This window comes from Barbus barbus (genome assembly GCF_936440315.1).
Source record: "Barbus barbus genome assembly, chromosome: 13".
Taxonomy (NCBI): domain Eukaryota; kingdom Metazoa; phylum Chordata; class Actinopteri; order Cypriniformes; family Cyprinidae; genus Barbus; species Barbus barbus.
The window spans coordinates 5,374,160-5,391,293 of NC_136741.1; the positions used below are offsets into that span (position 1 = coordinate 5,374,160).

Consider the following 17,134-nt stretch of genomic DNA (forward strand, 5'->3'; position numbering starts at 1 on the left):
TTTATTGAGTGTTGTGACTCATGCAGGGTTTTCTGCCGGTCTTAAAAAGTCTTAATTCGCCCTTTCACAAGGCCTCAAGGCCTTCAAAGGTCTTAAATCAGAGCAGGAAGTCTTAAATTCATAAAGTCATGGCATTAAATGTTGAATGCACTGACTGTAATAATTAACATCTTCCTCAGTAGTTTTTCTTCTTTTCCAATCCAAATATCTAAACATCCTTAAATCAAGATGATCAGAAGTTACAGTAAAAGTTATTTTTACATCTAGAGCTATTCAAACCAAGCAATTTTTTGGGGGGGAAAATAAATAAAGTAACTTAAACACTGCTAATATAAGACATTTACATTTAAAAAACCATATTGACATTGTGTCTCGTTGTATTTGTTCCTTAAATTCTTTATGCGGTCTTAAAAAGGTCTTAAATTTACCATCACAAAATGGGAAATACTATCGTGTTTCAAAGGCTCCGCATCACAAGTTCAGTGCTGTACCAGGGGGCTGTTTCATAAAACAAGTTTGCCAAATAAGCCAGGTTTATTTCAGTTAGTCTGACGTATTGTCACTTGATTTGGTTCAAAATAAGTCAGATTAACTGAAATAAACCTGGCTTATTTGGTAAACTTGTTTTATGAAACAGCCCCCAGGTGAGCTAACGAGCAAGTTTACTATGTCAAAAAAGCCATACATATGCAGCTGGTTATGTGATGCATATGTCAAAATGTGTTTTGAGGTCATAACATAGTTTTGTGCAAAAACCGCATAAAATAGACTTTATCTATAAAAGATAAAGAGATTTTTAAATTAGGCAATAATGTAGGTAAAGGCATGTTTTTCCAATGAGCCTATTTTAAGAAAAGAGTTATCTTATGAAAAAATGAAACACTTTAGTCAACAAATTGAATAGTTTTGAAGCACAGCTCAGCAGTTAAAAAACATTTTTTTTACACTCAGCTGTTGCTAAGGCTAACAAACTTGAGGACATTATCGATAAGCACTCATAAAGCAACACCGTTCATCGCCACTGAGTGCAGTCATGGCTGACAGCTCACTCAGCCAAGCACTGGGTCGTAGCACAGCTGTCGAGGATGTCTGCTCAGTCATCTGGGGATAAAATTAGGTGAACTCACACCGCTTTATGAAAATGAAGAGTAAGAGAGCAGAAAGTGTGCAGGGTGGTGGGGAAGTGTGTAACACTGCACCAGGGGCACACGCTTAGTGGCGGTGGCTTCCACGTGGCTGCTCTACTTGCTGTTTGGATTGTCACATTTGTCATTTGCTGCTCGCTGATGGCCCAAGTTATTAGCCTGATTTCTGTACATTTAGTAACGCATCAATAAAGAAGTTACCCAGGAAGAAAATAGACAAATGATCTTCATTTAAACTAAAGCCATTTCAGCTTGAGGCGATTGAGTATTTAGTTTATGTTGCATTTTTACTTGTTTGCCAAAGTAAGCATCACTGTTTCTGTTGCTCAATGCAAAATGGAGTTTGGGATTTTTATGCAACTGACCCTAAATATTAAGTTTGGAAGAATAACGTGCCCTGCACAGTTTGTGCTACAGACATGAGTGATAGCTGAAATCATGCAGCTTGCTTTGGAGAGGTGTGACTTTTTTTTTTTCTTTCTGAAACAATTATTGAATGTTGACTACCACAAATTATTTTTATGGTTGAGACATTTATAAGGAAGAAGAAATAAATAATTTAAAGTATTTTATAATAACTTTATTGCAACAGTGCATCATTTCAGCTAAATCATTTTTAAAGTTGTTTAAGTTAGGGTTCATGGTGTAAAGTTGAATATATCTTTACATGGAAAAGTTTGAGAGCCTTTTTTCTGCACTGTTAACGCATGTTAACGCATACTGTCTTCGTCTTATGACTATACTTTCCTACACTTAAAAAACAAAACAAAACAAAAAAACTTAAAATAGAAAATGGACTGTATTAGGAATTTCTGTATTTATTTTTTATTACCTGTGTTTTCCTTTTATTTATTTTTTGGCAGTGTATAGTGAGTATTAAACATTGGCCCTGTTCACTTCTTTGTAACTCAGATTTTTGCCTTTTTTTTAAGAGAAGGATGCGAAGAGTTAATAAATTAATTAAGTTATTAAATGAATTATCAAATTACTTTCTGTAGTAGTCAACATTTTCACAAATGCTGTTGATCAGTTCTACTTGTACTGAACCTAGAATATTCCTTAAGGATTTTTGGCCAAAAAAACAAAAACAAAAAAATCTAGACTTACACTGAGACCTGACCCATATCCAGAGACCAGAATATCAGAGAAACTTGTGGGTGGGCTGTTTTGACTAGCAAGCATCCATCCTGCAATCATCCAAAATACCTTAGCAACCACATACTGTAGTAATGAGCTCACAACCACTCTCGAGACCTTAGCAACTACACAGCACTGCCCTGGCACCTCCAAGTGGGAGTGGGAGTGATTGTGGTAGCGAGGATGTATATTAAAGCTTTGTTTATTTCTCAACAACTTCTTTCTAAAATGTGAAGCTGACATTAAGCCAGGATTGAGAATGGGAGAGTATTCAGAGAAAATACACAAAGACAGTGCTGACTCGCTTTGTGTTTCCTCAGGGTTTACTGCGGTTTCTTATGAATGTGCATAATGCAGAGGATGGGTAGTGGAGATTACAACAGTAAGGCTATGATGAAAGAGCCATTATTATATTTTCTGCTACATTTGCAGCCTTCCGTCTTGTAAACGGTTGAAAATTGTGAATATTAGTGGCGGAGGGCGTGTCAGTTTCTGTATGTGCAACTGAAGGTGGGAGACTGTTTCATCTCAGTTCCCATGATCCCCTTCCCCCTGAGGCTCCATTTATCTCTCATGGTTTCCAGTTAGGTATGTCAGTCAGTCAAGCCTGCTCTCCAACAGGGTAAATATACATTACGTCTGACAGGCCCCAGAACACATATTTGACCTAAAACCATGTCATCTCTGCTCAATGGTGTATTTACAAGTACTCTTCAGCATGACTTCATTTGAAGACCAGTCATGAGTTTCTAGTTAGTAGTTTTTGTACTCCCACACACTGCAAAAATGACTCCTTAATTAGTCTTTTTTTTTTTACTTGATTTCAAGCAAAAATCTTTAAAACAAGATACATTTTTTAAAAGCAACACTTCATGAGATGTTAAGAATTGTTTAGAGAAGTGCATTTTTAACACAAGTATATTTTCTCTTGTTCCCACTTGTTTTAACTGTATTTTAACACTACATTTTATCTGTAAAATTATTCTTATTTTTATTTTGTTTTGCAGTGTCAGTGCACATAAATAAACATTAATGTAAATGTGCTATTATTCAGCTATAGTTCCACTGGACAGAAAGTCACCCTATAAAACCAATATAAAATTAATATTATGAAATAATTCAAATTATAAACATGCTAAAAAAGGCATTTTTGTTCTAGCCTTCACAGTGAAAACAATATTTTTTTATCACTATTTAGAAATATATACTAATATAATATATAATATTAATATATAATAATAATATATACTATCTTGGAAATGCTCTGTTTAGTTTTCTTTGTTTTTTAATAGACATCTAAGCATCCTTAAAACAGTATTTTTGCTAGAAAACTACAAAATTGTGCTTTGATTTTCAGGGTGCGTTTACACAACAATGTACTTAAAATGGAAAAGTTTTTCCTTTACTTTTTTCACATACAGACAAAACTATTTCAAAACAGGTCCTGTTCATACGGATCTGTGAAAACGACTAAAAACGCTGTATTATGCATGCCAGTCCAGTTATTATGCATGCCAGTTTTCAATGTCCCTTTGTTAAAAAAAACGCTCCTGCGCATATACATATAGACTGAACATGTAATATGCATGCGCATGACGTCACCAATTTCACTAATTCTCATTTTGGTAGTTTACACAGAGACAATAACTATATCATTTTCAAAAATGTGCACTTTGAAACTTGTTTTTCAAAGATTTGCATTTTCAGGCACCCAAAATGCATTGCCGTGTAAATGAACGGCCAAAAAGTATCAAATGTTTTCTGTTTTTAGTTCCAAATGGTGTCATGTAAATGCCCCATAAGATTTTAAGAATTGTTTTCAGAATCAAATCTTGTGAGGTTTATGCTTTAAACAGGATATATTTGCCACTGGGCTAAGACATTAATTCAAGATATTTTCTAAAATCAAGTCTAAAAATATCTCATGCAAATTTTCTCTCAATTCAGTGCATTTTGTTTTAAGATTTTTTCCTCCTACAACACAACATAAATGCATAAAGATAATGTTTATAAATCTGAGCAGCAGCTTCATAAGATATGAAATGTTTGTCATACTACATAATCGTAATATAATTTAGCTCTCCAGTTGAGTTTCCAGGTCACAATAGTAATTAAACGGGTCTTTATAGATGGAAGCATGTTGCCATAGGAACAGCTTGGGTGGACAACCCTGATAATAACGGGTGTGAACGAGAAAGCAGAGAAGCCCATGGTTTCTCGCCTTCTCAGTTGCATTTTTTTTTCTCTTTTCGTCTTTAATTCTCTCTTTTCCGCTTCTCTTTATTTGTGCCTGACGAATACGCAGAGCTCCACATTTTAATTAGCATCCAACTTTCTGTTGAGACCTGAAGAGAGTGAATCATCAAAGGCTCTTTTTTGTTTATTCCTCGGTGCTATTCTCGGCAAAGTTTGTCTCCAGAACTCTGATGAGACAGCCTGTTCCCCTCGCGGCAGTTTGGAAGTTACCCATTAGCCTTGGGAAAAGAGATGAGTAAACACTTTCATTCTTAGTAAAAGCATATCGCTCCCCACTCGCAAAGCGCAGGAGAGACACAAGAAGGTTCTTTGTCACAGTCAAGGCCTCACTTGACATAGACTTTATAAGTCCTGTGATTCCCTGCCATAAAAACCCAGAGGTCTCCATAACCTGTGTCAAAACAAGCTCCGCAACAAGCCAGTCAGAAAGAAAAGAGAAACATTTTGTTTAATCTTCCTGTATTTACTTGTCTGGCTGTAATCGCTGGCACAAACTCAAACAAAGGTGGGTTTATTCTGTTTAGCTTTTGCACTTCCATATGTTTATTACACACCCATATTTTTTCCCTACTTAAGAAACGGGCTCTCTCCTGCGGAGTGTTCCAGGTACGAACATCAACAAGGATCAAACGACTCAATCTGTGTGTGTTCATGTATGCCGAGTCTAGCGTGACCTGAAGGGAACACACAGCTTCTGTTCTCAGCGCTGAGAGCTGAAAGTGAAATTCTTGCGTTGAACCGTGTTCTCCGTTGGTGCTTCAGGGCTGTATGATAGCTATGAGGATGGTGAAATGTCTTCCTGAAAACATTTCATATTTGCTCAGTCAATATATAATAAAATATTAAACGTATGTATTTGATTCCCAGGAAATGAATGAACTAATGTAAATCAGTTAAAGGGTTAATTCACTGCTGGCAAGATTTTAATAAATGTATTAAAATTTATTAAAATTACGGTTTTAATAAAAGTTGGATGTCTGTACAGCAGAAAACTTTTTTTTGGTTGCTTCATGACTAAGGAAAGGTTATGTGGTGAAAAAGGAAAACTTCAACACCCATAATGCACTGGGCTTGGTCAGACTATCTGTAAGTGGAGATACAAAAATGCAGAAGTACGATCTGTAGATTTTACGAAAACTCTGGCACTGTCAAAAGCACGCTGGATGAGGTGATGAATAAGTGGATGTCAACAAGATGAGGAGATATCAGGGTCAGCTACAGTAGAAGCTTCACTGAGATATACACACTAAACTCCAGCGTCATCAGAACACTCAAGAGTTGTTGCTACAAAACGAGACATCTGACACTGATCAGAAAGAGTTCAAATGAGCAAAAGAACAAAGATTTGTTGGTACATGCTTAGAAAGAGAAACTAAGATTCATCCATGCATAATACTAAGTGAGCTGTTGTTTGGGAGCACTTTATGAGAAGCGCCAATAACAAAGCACAAGATGAAATTTCACCTAAATATCAACATTAAATTGACTCCTAGAATGCAAAAAGTCATCACAGCTGTCATTGCTGTACAGCATTTGTGAAACAGAAAGTCATTTGTAACATACGTGTTTACTGAAACTTTTAAAAAATTGCATCCTTAATGAATAAAAGTGCTAATTTCTTTTAAAAATATAATATTTTCATAATGAGTCCACAAATTTTAAACAGCCCATGCAATGTTTAAATTTAAGATTAAACCTATTTTAGAGCAAACTTAAAAATACTGGGATATATAATGCAACCAATGTCTCTTATATTCCAGGTCTAGGATGGAACATGAAGCAGAGAAGTACCAGCAGCGACTGAAAGCTATAGAGGTACGTCCCACAGAAGCCATGTTTGTATTTCATATATCATTATATGACAAGCCGAACCCGTCAACAGCGTGCAGTGAATTAATTTAGGATTTAAATGACAGCACCGCTTAAGCCCTGCAAACAGTGTCACGCGGAAACATACATACACATCCATCATATTAGAGTCTGCTGCTGTTTGACAACACTTATTATTGCAGTACCTGTGGACTTCCAGAGGTAGCCGTTACGAATTGTGCTTTTAATAGAAACATGCATGAAAATACATAAACTGTATTTGGTATATGCTCTTAAAAAAAGTTTTCAAAAGGGGGTTTTGTCAAAAGAATTTTGGGTTCTCCAAAGAGCCTTTCAGTGAACAGTTGTGAAGAACAGTTTAATCATTTAAATAAGCTTTTTCAATTACAAAGAATCTTCAGTGCAGTGGAAAGGTTCCATGGGTGTTAAAGGTTCTTCATGATCCATAGATGCCAACAAAGAACTTTTATTTTTAAGAGTGTACAGCATGTGTCTCATAAACAAGCACAGGCATGGAAACTGGTGTTAGATGTGTTCACGACTCATTCTGTGGCCCCTGAATTATTAAGTGTGATGGAGTCTGTCCAGACCAGGTAAAACTACACCAGACAACAGCAAAGACACTCTACCCAAGAGTCTCTTCACCTGCTTGGTGTTATACGAAATATTCATGTCCTCTGAATGCATTTTATTATTCATTTCAAGTCAAGATGACCCTCGGGTTCAGTGGTTGATTATGTCCAAAATTCACCATTTTAACATGTAGCACCAACATTAAAAGCTTATGGTTACAGAGGACAACTCTGAGTTTAGAATTACAATCCAGGTTGAGAGATGTAACCAAAACCTATTGGTTATTTTAAATAATTAAAAAATGTGTTGATTTGCCACCATTTAAAATTTTAGGGTGTGCAAATGTTTTAATGGTTTTGAATTTATTTTCCATTTATTCAATCAAAATACAATAACATTGACATTTTTACACAGAAAATGTTGAATTATTATTACAATTTTAAATTGTTTTCCATTTTAATATATATTCAAATATAATTTATTCCTGTGATGGCAAAGCTGAATTTTCAGCACCATTACTTCAGTCTTCAGTGTCACATCATCCTTTCAGATATCAATCTAATATCTAATATTATAAGTGTTGAAGACTTTATCAGTCAGTGTGACAGACTGAAGAGTGCAGAGTAAGTCGTGATTTCATGAAAAAAACTGTTGGTAGATGTGACGTCCCCTGACAGAACTAAAATGTATCAAGCTAGCAGGAAGCCGCATTAAAGCAAAGTACGTGTCAGTATAGGAAGGAACATGTTAGGTTGTGTGAACATTCTGAAAAGTGTTTTATGTATACTTCAAGTCTGTGATATTTTCTGCTTTCAGGAGAAACGGCGGATACAGGAGGAACAGGAGCGAGCCAGGAGAGAGATTGAGGATGAGAGACTGAGACTTCAGCAGCTCAAGGTGTGACCTCTCACACACACACACACACACACACACACTCACGCTTGCCTGTACGTCTGTGACCCTGTTTTGCAGCCGGACACTTCAGGTCACGTTTGTGTTAAGTAGGCTGCGTCATGGAGTGGAATTTCACAAATGTAGGCCTATATGCACACACACACACAAAAAACTAAATGCACAGAGTCACCAGAGCCACATGTAGAACACAAGATCATTCATTGTATACAAACACACACACTCTTCTTGAGAATTGAAATGTTATCCTGGAAGGTTTCATGTTTGTGTGTGCATTCTCCCTCCCTCTCTCGCTCTCTCTCTCTCTCTCTCTCACTCCCCATTGTTTCCATAATATTTACAGATTGGCGTTCCCTCTTCCTATTCCTTTGTGTTCTTACTCTGTTGGTTCCAAGACACATTTTTTATACACTGTGTGTATGTGTGTGTACATTTATGGGTGTTTCTTCAACTACGGGCCATTTTGTCCTTGTGGAAAAAAAACTTCCTAAAGCAAACTTTTCACACTCACTAGTTATTTCACATTCAACTAAAAATATTCAAAAGTGTATATAATGCATCACAGCATGTGTCATGCATGCCTGACAGCATCATTTCTCAGAAACATTACAATCATTTCACATATCAAATCATTCATAAACATTCTTGTAATGAAATAATATTTATAAATAATATGTAATATTTTCACACTTTAAAAAAAAAAAAAAGGACAGCTTTGTTTACTGCTCTTTATTTTCTGACAGCTCAAATCATATTTTATGCTTTTGATTAAAACAAATCATGTTTTGGTAACTAATAAGGTAAATTGAAATTATAAAATGCTAAGTCAATGACGATTAAAAGTTGAAATTGTGAGAAATAGTCAAAATGAGAAGAAAACATGATTAAAGTCTATTTTTGTCATTATGACTTGGGATTTCGAATAATAATTGTAACTTTTTGATCATAATAATAATAATATTGTGTGGCTTCTACACAAAAGAATTGTTAGACATGAAATTTGTGTACAAATTAATTTTCAGATAATATATATCAGTATGGCTTATGATTATTTTAAAGTTGAAGTATTGAGTATTACTTAAAACCACTGGAACATAAAAGTGGCCATTGGACTGGAAACGCGCTTATGATAAGTAGCATAAACTGTGTTTGTAGGGTTTATATTTAGGTTTTAGAATGAAATCATGCATGTAGATAACGTTATCTCACAGCTGCTGTTGTCTTGTGTTATCTTACATTAATCCTCATACATTTTCAGTTTCCATGGTGCACGTCACTTCCTGTGTGGCAGCTGGTGGCTGCACTTTTGTGCACGTTATGGAGTTCCCCGTTGATCTATATGTCAGAATATACACAGCCGTGTTTTATTATTAGTGAAATACACTCTAGATGGTCCTGATTTAACCTTTCAGAAATGTGTTGTTGCATGTTTTTGCTGTTGGAGGTGGAATTAGCAGAGGAGTGAAAGTACATTACGCTCAGCAGGAAATTTCATTTTAGACTTTAACCTTTTGGCATTCTCTAAATTGTATAAAGGATGTTTTGTAGCAGAATTATTCACTCCAAGTGCACTGTAACTTTTCTACCTTCTTCAGATTTTCCTTAATTTAAAGACCCCATGAAATGGTTAGACAAACACTTATGTCTTTTATTTGTATTGTCTCCTTCTGAAACAGGAAGTTGATGTGTTACATATCAAACAACTTGACAGCTTGTACCATGGACAAAGTCAAAAGACAAACACATACATCATTTGATCTTCTGGGAACAACTGTCAAGAAGTGTATTAATTGGCCATCAACTATGTTGGGTACATTGCTATGGTTTACAATATTTTGGGGGTTTTATATCAAATACGTATTAGCCCGATCCAACTGATACCAATAGTTGTTTTATTGAGAAAGCATATTGTTTTTACACATTTTTTTTCTAGATGTGAAATATATCCCAAATGAAAGAATATGGTTTGTTATGTGTCTTTGCTTGCGCTAATGCTCATACTCTTATTACACTCACAACAAACCACAATATGCTTCCTGCTATTGCTAGGGACTGTGTGGTCTTGAACAATTCAAACCATGCAACAAAGCAACATCACAAGAATATCTAAATAAACAAGAAGTTCCTTTTAAGCTTAAGCATAACCTTGACATCCTGGTCACATTTGCCCATTGGCTTTCTAATACATGCATTTTTTTCAATTCAATCTCGTTTGTTTTTATGGCAAATATTAACTTTTGGTGTGAATAGGCCTTTAAGCTCCAGAAACCAGCGTGATGCAATGCCTTTGTTTGGCTGTTAGTGTGAACCGCTGATAAGAAATCTATTTAAATAATGTGTCCCTGCATTAATTACTTCTTCCTCCTTTCCCTGTTTCTCTCACAGAGGAAGTCCCTCAGAGACCAGTGGCTGATGGAAGGACCTCCCACATCTCCTGATAGTACGGGACCTCGATCACCCCTCTGGGGCGCTAAGGCTCAGGAGATAGAGGTGCACATTAACAAGTAAGATTTGTTATATTTTATTTAACCCTGAGCTTGGTTATCAGAGAATTTATATGTGGTTGCTGAGGTGATCTGAAATGTTTTTAGCACATTATTGTGCCGTTTATAGGCTGTTTTAGCATGTTTTTACACAGTTGCAAGGGTTTTCTGAGTGTTTTAGTGCATTGCTTGATGGTTGCAACTGTGTTTTGGGTGGTTGCTTGCCGGGCCAAAATTTCTCTGTGATATTCTATATATATATGGTTTGGGTCACTCCTTGATTGGAAGTTCTTAATTATTGTCCTGATGGTGAAAATGGGAACTTTCAATGCTTTAACTGTTTTGTGACATTTTCTGAAGCTCATCAATCTTTTGATGCATATCAGAACTATATTCTTCGGGCGTGAATCATTGTGTTGGATGATTAAGGGAATTTGGCCTTTGTGTGCCCTCATATTTATATTTTTGTGAATCAGGAAGTCCAAATTTCATGTTCATAGTCACCCTGGTGTTAAAAATAATTATAAATGGGAATATACTTCAGAGACATTTTACTCATAAGAATTTCTAGTGGTGCTTATAATTGTGGCCAGTGTGTATTAAAGAAAAACAGTGATTTTTCTCCACTTTCAGTTGTTTTGCATCAGTGTAAGGTTAGATTTTTGTGATTTCTTAGAATAAAATATCATAAGGATTTATTTATAAAGCATCTTCAAGGGGGCTAATAATTCTTAGCACAACTGCCCAATCCCTGACCTAATAAATAAAGCTCTTCCTCGAGCACTTAACCGCATCTATATACTGTATATTGCCGTATGAGATAAGTTACAAGCTGAAGTTTAATACTTTGGGGTTTGTTCAAATCTAATCATACACACGGTAGTAATAATGTTGCTTCCCTCTGCAAACACCACTAATTATTCTTGCCAAAGTACTGGAGCACCAAGCAGGTGATGGGTTTTTATCCCCCAAAATATCTTTCTATTTCTGCATGTGAGTGAGAAGGAGTATTTGAAGTTCCTGCTTTGCAGATCAGCATTTATTTGCTTGACTGAAGGAGATGGTGATTATTGTAATAAGCTGGCCGCTGAGATGTTCTTCTGCGGTGAAGCAGGGCTTTAATTAGTCAGAGCAAAGTTTGGCAGTAATAAGCTGCTCACAGCCCTATAGGGAACAGACTTTCATGGTGTGTAAACAGCCGTCTGAGGCCTCTCATCCTATGAGGAGTGATTCGTTTAATGCCTGTATTTGTTACAATGCAGTTTTATATTTATATAGCTATAAAGCATGCTGTGATTTCCAGAGAGGATTGCGATTGAGTAAATGAGTCCACGTGAGTGCAGGCTCACTTGCGCATTTTGTTTGTCTGATAGTAAATCCTGAAAAACCTACAGTATATTCTGGGAACCTGCTGGGGAAGCTCCTTTGAAATTGTAGGTTGTCAAACCAATCATGATTACAGGCAAGCTACACTTTAGCAAAAGTTTTTCGCTACACTAAAAGCTACTAATAAAAAGTACATTGAAGCCATTTCAAGAGACATAGTCAAAGCTTTTAAAAGCCAATGTTAGTTGTTGTTCACAATTCAGTTTACTTCCTTAATATAGTTCTGAGTGAAACAAGATAGTGGCCTGGGAATCGATAAAAGTAGGCCAGAATGCAGCCAGACTGAATGAGAGTTTGCTTAAACAGTGCCTAAATAAAATTTTGGAAGTCATTTCAGATGAAGAACAGGTTATTAAATTTTGACTGAATTTGAGCTGATGAATCCTTAACAATAAGTCCTGGAGCCTGCACCAAGAAAGTAAATAGTCATTCTTGATTTCATGTTTTATTTTCTGCAATTAAAAGTAGTAATTTTCTCGCACAGAAACAATCAGGATCTAATTGCATTTGAACTATATTTGAACTATATTTGAACTATATATATATATATATATATATATATATATATATATATATATATATATATATATATATATATATATATATATATATATATATATATAATATATAAAAAATAGGCCTAGTCTGAATCATAGTAATGAACAGCAGCATTTGACTCAATATTATATTATTTTGCTAAATTATTGTAAGAAGATTTGTGTGTGTGTGTGTTGCTACTAAAAAGCATGGCAACACTTTATTTTAGGAAACAATTCTCAAAATTATTTGCTTATTGTGAAAGTGACGTGACATGTGGCCAAGTATGGTGATCCATACTCGGAATTTGTGCTCTGCATTTAACCCTGCCAAAGTGCACACACACAGCAGTGAACACACACACACACACACCGTGAACACACACCCGGAGCAGTGGGTAGACATTTATGCTGCAGCGCCCGGGGAGCAGTTGGAGGTTCGGTGCCTTGCTCAAGGGCACCTCAGTTGTGGTATTGAGGGTGGAGAGAGCGCTGTACCTCACCTACAATCCCTGCCGGACCTGAGACTCGAACCCACGACCTTTGGGTTACAAGCCCGACTCTCTATCCATTAGGCCACGAGTGCCTATATAATATTTTAAGTCATTTTATCTGACCCCATACCTAAACTTAAAAACTACGTTACTAATTATTAGGGAGTTTATTGAGGCAAAAGTCACAGTTAATATAGTGAGAATTGATCCTCAAACCAAAGTGTGACCAAAACCATATGATGCTGTGCAGGATTCAAATCAATCAGTGAAACTGTTTTCTTTAAACCAGCTGATTTAAATTTCCAAATGAACCAACTGGACAAAATTACTAAGATATTCATGACTTCATAGAATATAGTAGACAAAAGAAGAAGAAGAATGTATAGTTTTGTCTATACTGCTGGAATGATACGGGAAAATGTAGTTACTGTTAATACTGTTCTTACTTTTTCCCCCAACTTTTTTTTTGACAAATTCAAAATGTGTCTGTAGGAAGTATTATTGGCTTACTTAAAGAAAAGCACAGGCCAATGGTTGGTTCCCACCTTATAAAACATGACATGCATGTATGTGCTTTAGATTACAGGTGACGTCTGAGCAGTTAGCTGAGGAAGAACTGAAACTGAAGCAACTCATTGAAGACGGTTCCAGTCAAACTGGCACAGACCCTCAGACACACCATAAGGTGAGACATCATGTCTGAATGCATGATCACTCTGAACGCGCATCTGCTGCTGTCACACGTCTGCTTGTGTCAGAGCTTTTCACCTCCTAAATCACTTCACACTAGTGTCTGGGATCAGTAAGATATTTTTAAATTGGTACTTCTATACAGCAAGGATGCATTTAATTGATCAAAAGAGAAAGTAAAGATATTTATAATGTTACAAAAATGTTCTAAAAAATAAATAGCATCACGGTTTCCACAAAAATATAATACACAGCACAACTCTTTTCAGTATAAGATATGTTTCATTAGCACCAAATCAGAACATTAAAATGATTTCAGAAGTCAATACGCTTTACTATAAGATGCACAACTCTGAAATCATTCTGAGCTATTTATTAGTAGCAGCCAGTCAGGGCTGTTTTTATACTCGTTACCATCACAGCAAACAACCTTGTATGAAGGTCAGCTCAACTGTAAACATATTTTGTCTTTAAAAGCACACACTGAAGGCTGTTAAATCAGAGTTGATGTGATGGGCTGCTATAAGACTATATTATAGTATATAACTTATATTATAGAATTGAAGTTATTCTAATTAAAGAAATAGTTCACCAAAAATTAACATGAAATGTAAATGAATTTGCTGAAAAACCCACCCCTAGGCCATCCAAGATGTAGATTAATTTGTTTCTTCATCTTGTATGGCCCGAGGGTGAATCAGTTTTCAGCAAATTTACATTTTTGTGTGAACTATTCTTTTAAGCTGGGTCTTGGTCTTATAGTATTGTATGTTTTGTCAAGACAAATTAATTTCTAAAGAATACAGCTGATTCATATTTGACCAACATGAACACCAAGGAACTTATGTGAACCCTCATGTTCTGTTGAAATTGACTTGCAGTGTGGCTAAAGTGTAAAAATAACATTTTAGTATAATATTTTAATATTTTCCTGTACTGCTTCAGTTTGGGGTCGGTTTATAGTTGGCAGTAGTGAACAGCTACAGTGTGTACACAAATTAAGTTTTAGATCTTAAGAATTAAAGAATTAAAGATGAAATACAGTTCATAATCATGAGGGAAAAAATCATGATGACTAAAAAAAAAGTCATGCAGTATCAATGCTGTATTTTTGTGATTACAATTTTGCATTGATTAAATACTGCCTGCATTGAATACTGTAAATGTAACATACTGTACAGTGTTGGCGTGACTCCACCTTGTGGTAACTGAAGCTGATGTGTCTGTCTGTTGGTAAATGAATCTCGCAACACAACCATATTTTTTCTAAAGTTGATGAAAGACCACCCCATAATTATCCAATCAGAGTGAGGGAAAGAAATAAAGCATCAAACGGCTAAACGGGGGGAAGCTTCACATGAATTAGATGATTGCTGATATTCACAACAATAAAGGAAGCGCAAATTATAAATTATAATCACACAAATCTGACACAAGCGCTACAAACCTGAAACTGGCTAGCTAGTCTTTTAATTTTCAGTCAAAACTATTTCATATTACAATTAATGTTCTGAATATGGTAATAATATTAATTGAATTAATTAAATTGGCACTTAGTAATATTTGTGTATGTCCCCTTCTATTTGCTATCAGTCATGATTAATTCAATCTATGAGCAAATGCTTGCTATACTTAAAGTGAGCAGTTCTCATAAAGTGAGTAGTACTCATCTGGTCATGGTGACATAAATACAGGGACATAAATGCAATACGTATATTAAAAAATATTAATTTTAAACGTTTTTAATGAGGGAAAATTGTGAGTATACCTTCAGTAAATGGTTTATGGTGTTTCTCTAAATCACATTGTAAGCAGAATGCTTATGGCAAGCCGTTTTGACTTTCATTCATTCTCAGGATATGAATTCTTGATATCAACAATTCAGTTTTTACTAGTTAAAATGCTAATTGTTGATATCAGGAATTAGATTTCTACTAGTAACAATGGCTATTTTTTATATAAGCAATTGCATTTCCACTAGTAACAATGTTGTTATCAAGAATTAAATTGTTGATATGTGTAATTGTATTTTCACTAGTTAAATGTCTGATATGAAGAATTAACATTTGAACTAGTAAAAATTGAATTGCTGATATAAAAAATTTACATTGTTAGTAGTGGAAATGTAATTGCTGATATCAAAAATAGCCATTGTTATCCTGAGAATGAATAAAAGTCCAAACGGCTTGCCATAGAATGCTACAGTATTTGGGAGACGGTTGGGATATTGGTGTGAATATTAATGAACTTAGAAAGGAGACTTCACTAGTCTAGAATGGAGGCTGATCAGAGAAGAGCTCTTCCACCCATAAATGTTCCATGGCCTTGAATGAAATATTAAGCAGCAGAATGAAATGGTTTAAACAGCTAAATAGTGTGATGTGTCCTCTGTAAGGATGACTGTTGACCTTTTCTCTCTTGTTCGTCCAATAGGGAGAGGCCGTGGTGGAGCCAGTGGAAGCAGGTGAGCGTGTGCCACCTGTCCTCTCTCTGCGCCGCACCTGTGTCCAGGCTAACCATCTGCCTGTCTGTTTCAGTTACACAGCATCAGGCTTGTCTGCTTTCTAGACCTGATTATTGCTTACACAAACGTGTATAATCCTTGACAAAGCAATAGTTGTGAATCTGTGTTAAATTAATTCCTGGTTAATTCAGTTGGTAAGAGTTTACAATAAGGTTCAGATTGATAACATGAGTTGACGTGTTAGAGATCATCCACTAACAATAAACAATACCTCTACAGCATTTATTTATCTAGATTAATGTTAATGATCATTTAAAGTCAAACACATCATAAAATCATTAAATGTGTGAAGTCATAAAATAACATGAAACTATATAATTATCAGTAATCAATTCATAGTGATACTTAATATTATTAAATAGTATATTATGCACTCTAAATGTTTGGGGTCAAGATTTTCCATTTACTTTATTTTTTACTTTTATTTTGTGGAAAAAATTTATACTTTTATTCTGCAAGGATGTAATTTGTTACAAAAAATCAATTTCAAATGGTTTGAAATTTAAAAAAATATTAAGCTGCACGACTGTTTTCAACATTGATAATAATAAATGTTGCTGGAGCTGCAGATTTCTGAAGGATCATGTGACACTGAAGACTGAAGACATTTAAAAATGTATTTATTTTAAACTATTAAAATATCTTACTGACCTCAAACTTTTGAAATGTAGTGTATATTTCTGATAATATTTATAGTTACGCATGTTACAGAATTGAAACGTTTTGTGAAGACTTACCAATCTACTTTAGACTTATAATAATAGACTTTTTTTCTAAACGGACCATAATATTTTGTAATGAACTTGTTTTTAAAATATTAACAATACATCTTGCCACCTTGGAATTATATGACTCTATCTCCATTCTGAGTAATTTTGAGATATTGGAATCCCATATACAGTACTAGATCGAACCTTTTTGTTATCTAAATATACACAACTTTAAAAAAAACACAGAATAAGAATATGTGAACAACTCAATTTTGACCAAAATGTCAAATATAATCTTATAATTCCAAGGTGACGATCTCATCTAGTATGCTATTGAACTAATATCAATCATAAATGTTTCTGATAAAACAGCAATTGCTGAGACGGCCCCTAATGGACCTATCATGGAGAATGGAAAAGAGGAAAAGAAAGGTATAAAATATCAGTGATTATATACT

The 17,134-nt window shown here is 35.1% G+C and overlaps 1 protein-coding gene across 4 annotated transcripts in view; it reads left to right on the top strand.

Annotated features, from left to right (window-relative positions):
- Positions 1–17,134, top strand: part of palm3 (paralemmin 3) — a 43,684-nt gene that overhangs the window by 22,135 nt on the left and 4,415 nt on the right. For all 4 annotated transcript variants that reach the window (XM_079432232.1, XM_079432235.1, XM_079432233.1 and 1 more), the window contains 6 exons: positions 6,299–6,353; positions 7,758–7,838; positions 10,239–10,357; positions 13,332–13,437; positions 15,876–15,906; positions 17,049–17,108. In XM_079432232.1, coding sequence (XP_079288358.1) covers positions 6,306–6,353; positions 7,758–7,838; positions 10,239–10,357; positions 13,332–13,437; positions 15,876–15,906; positions 17,049–17,108 — 445 coding nt within the window. In that variant the 5' untranslated portion in view covers positions 6,299–6,305. The remainder of the gene's footprint in view (positions 1–6,298; positions 6,354–7,757; positions 7,839–10,238; positions 10,358–13,331; positions 13,438–15,875; positions 15,907–17,048; positions 17,109–17,134) is intronic.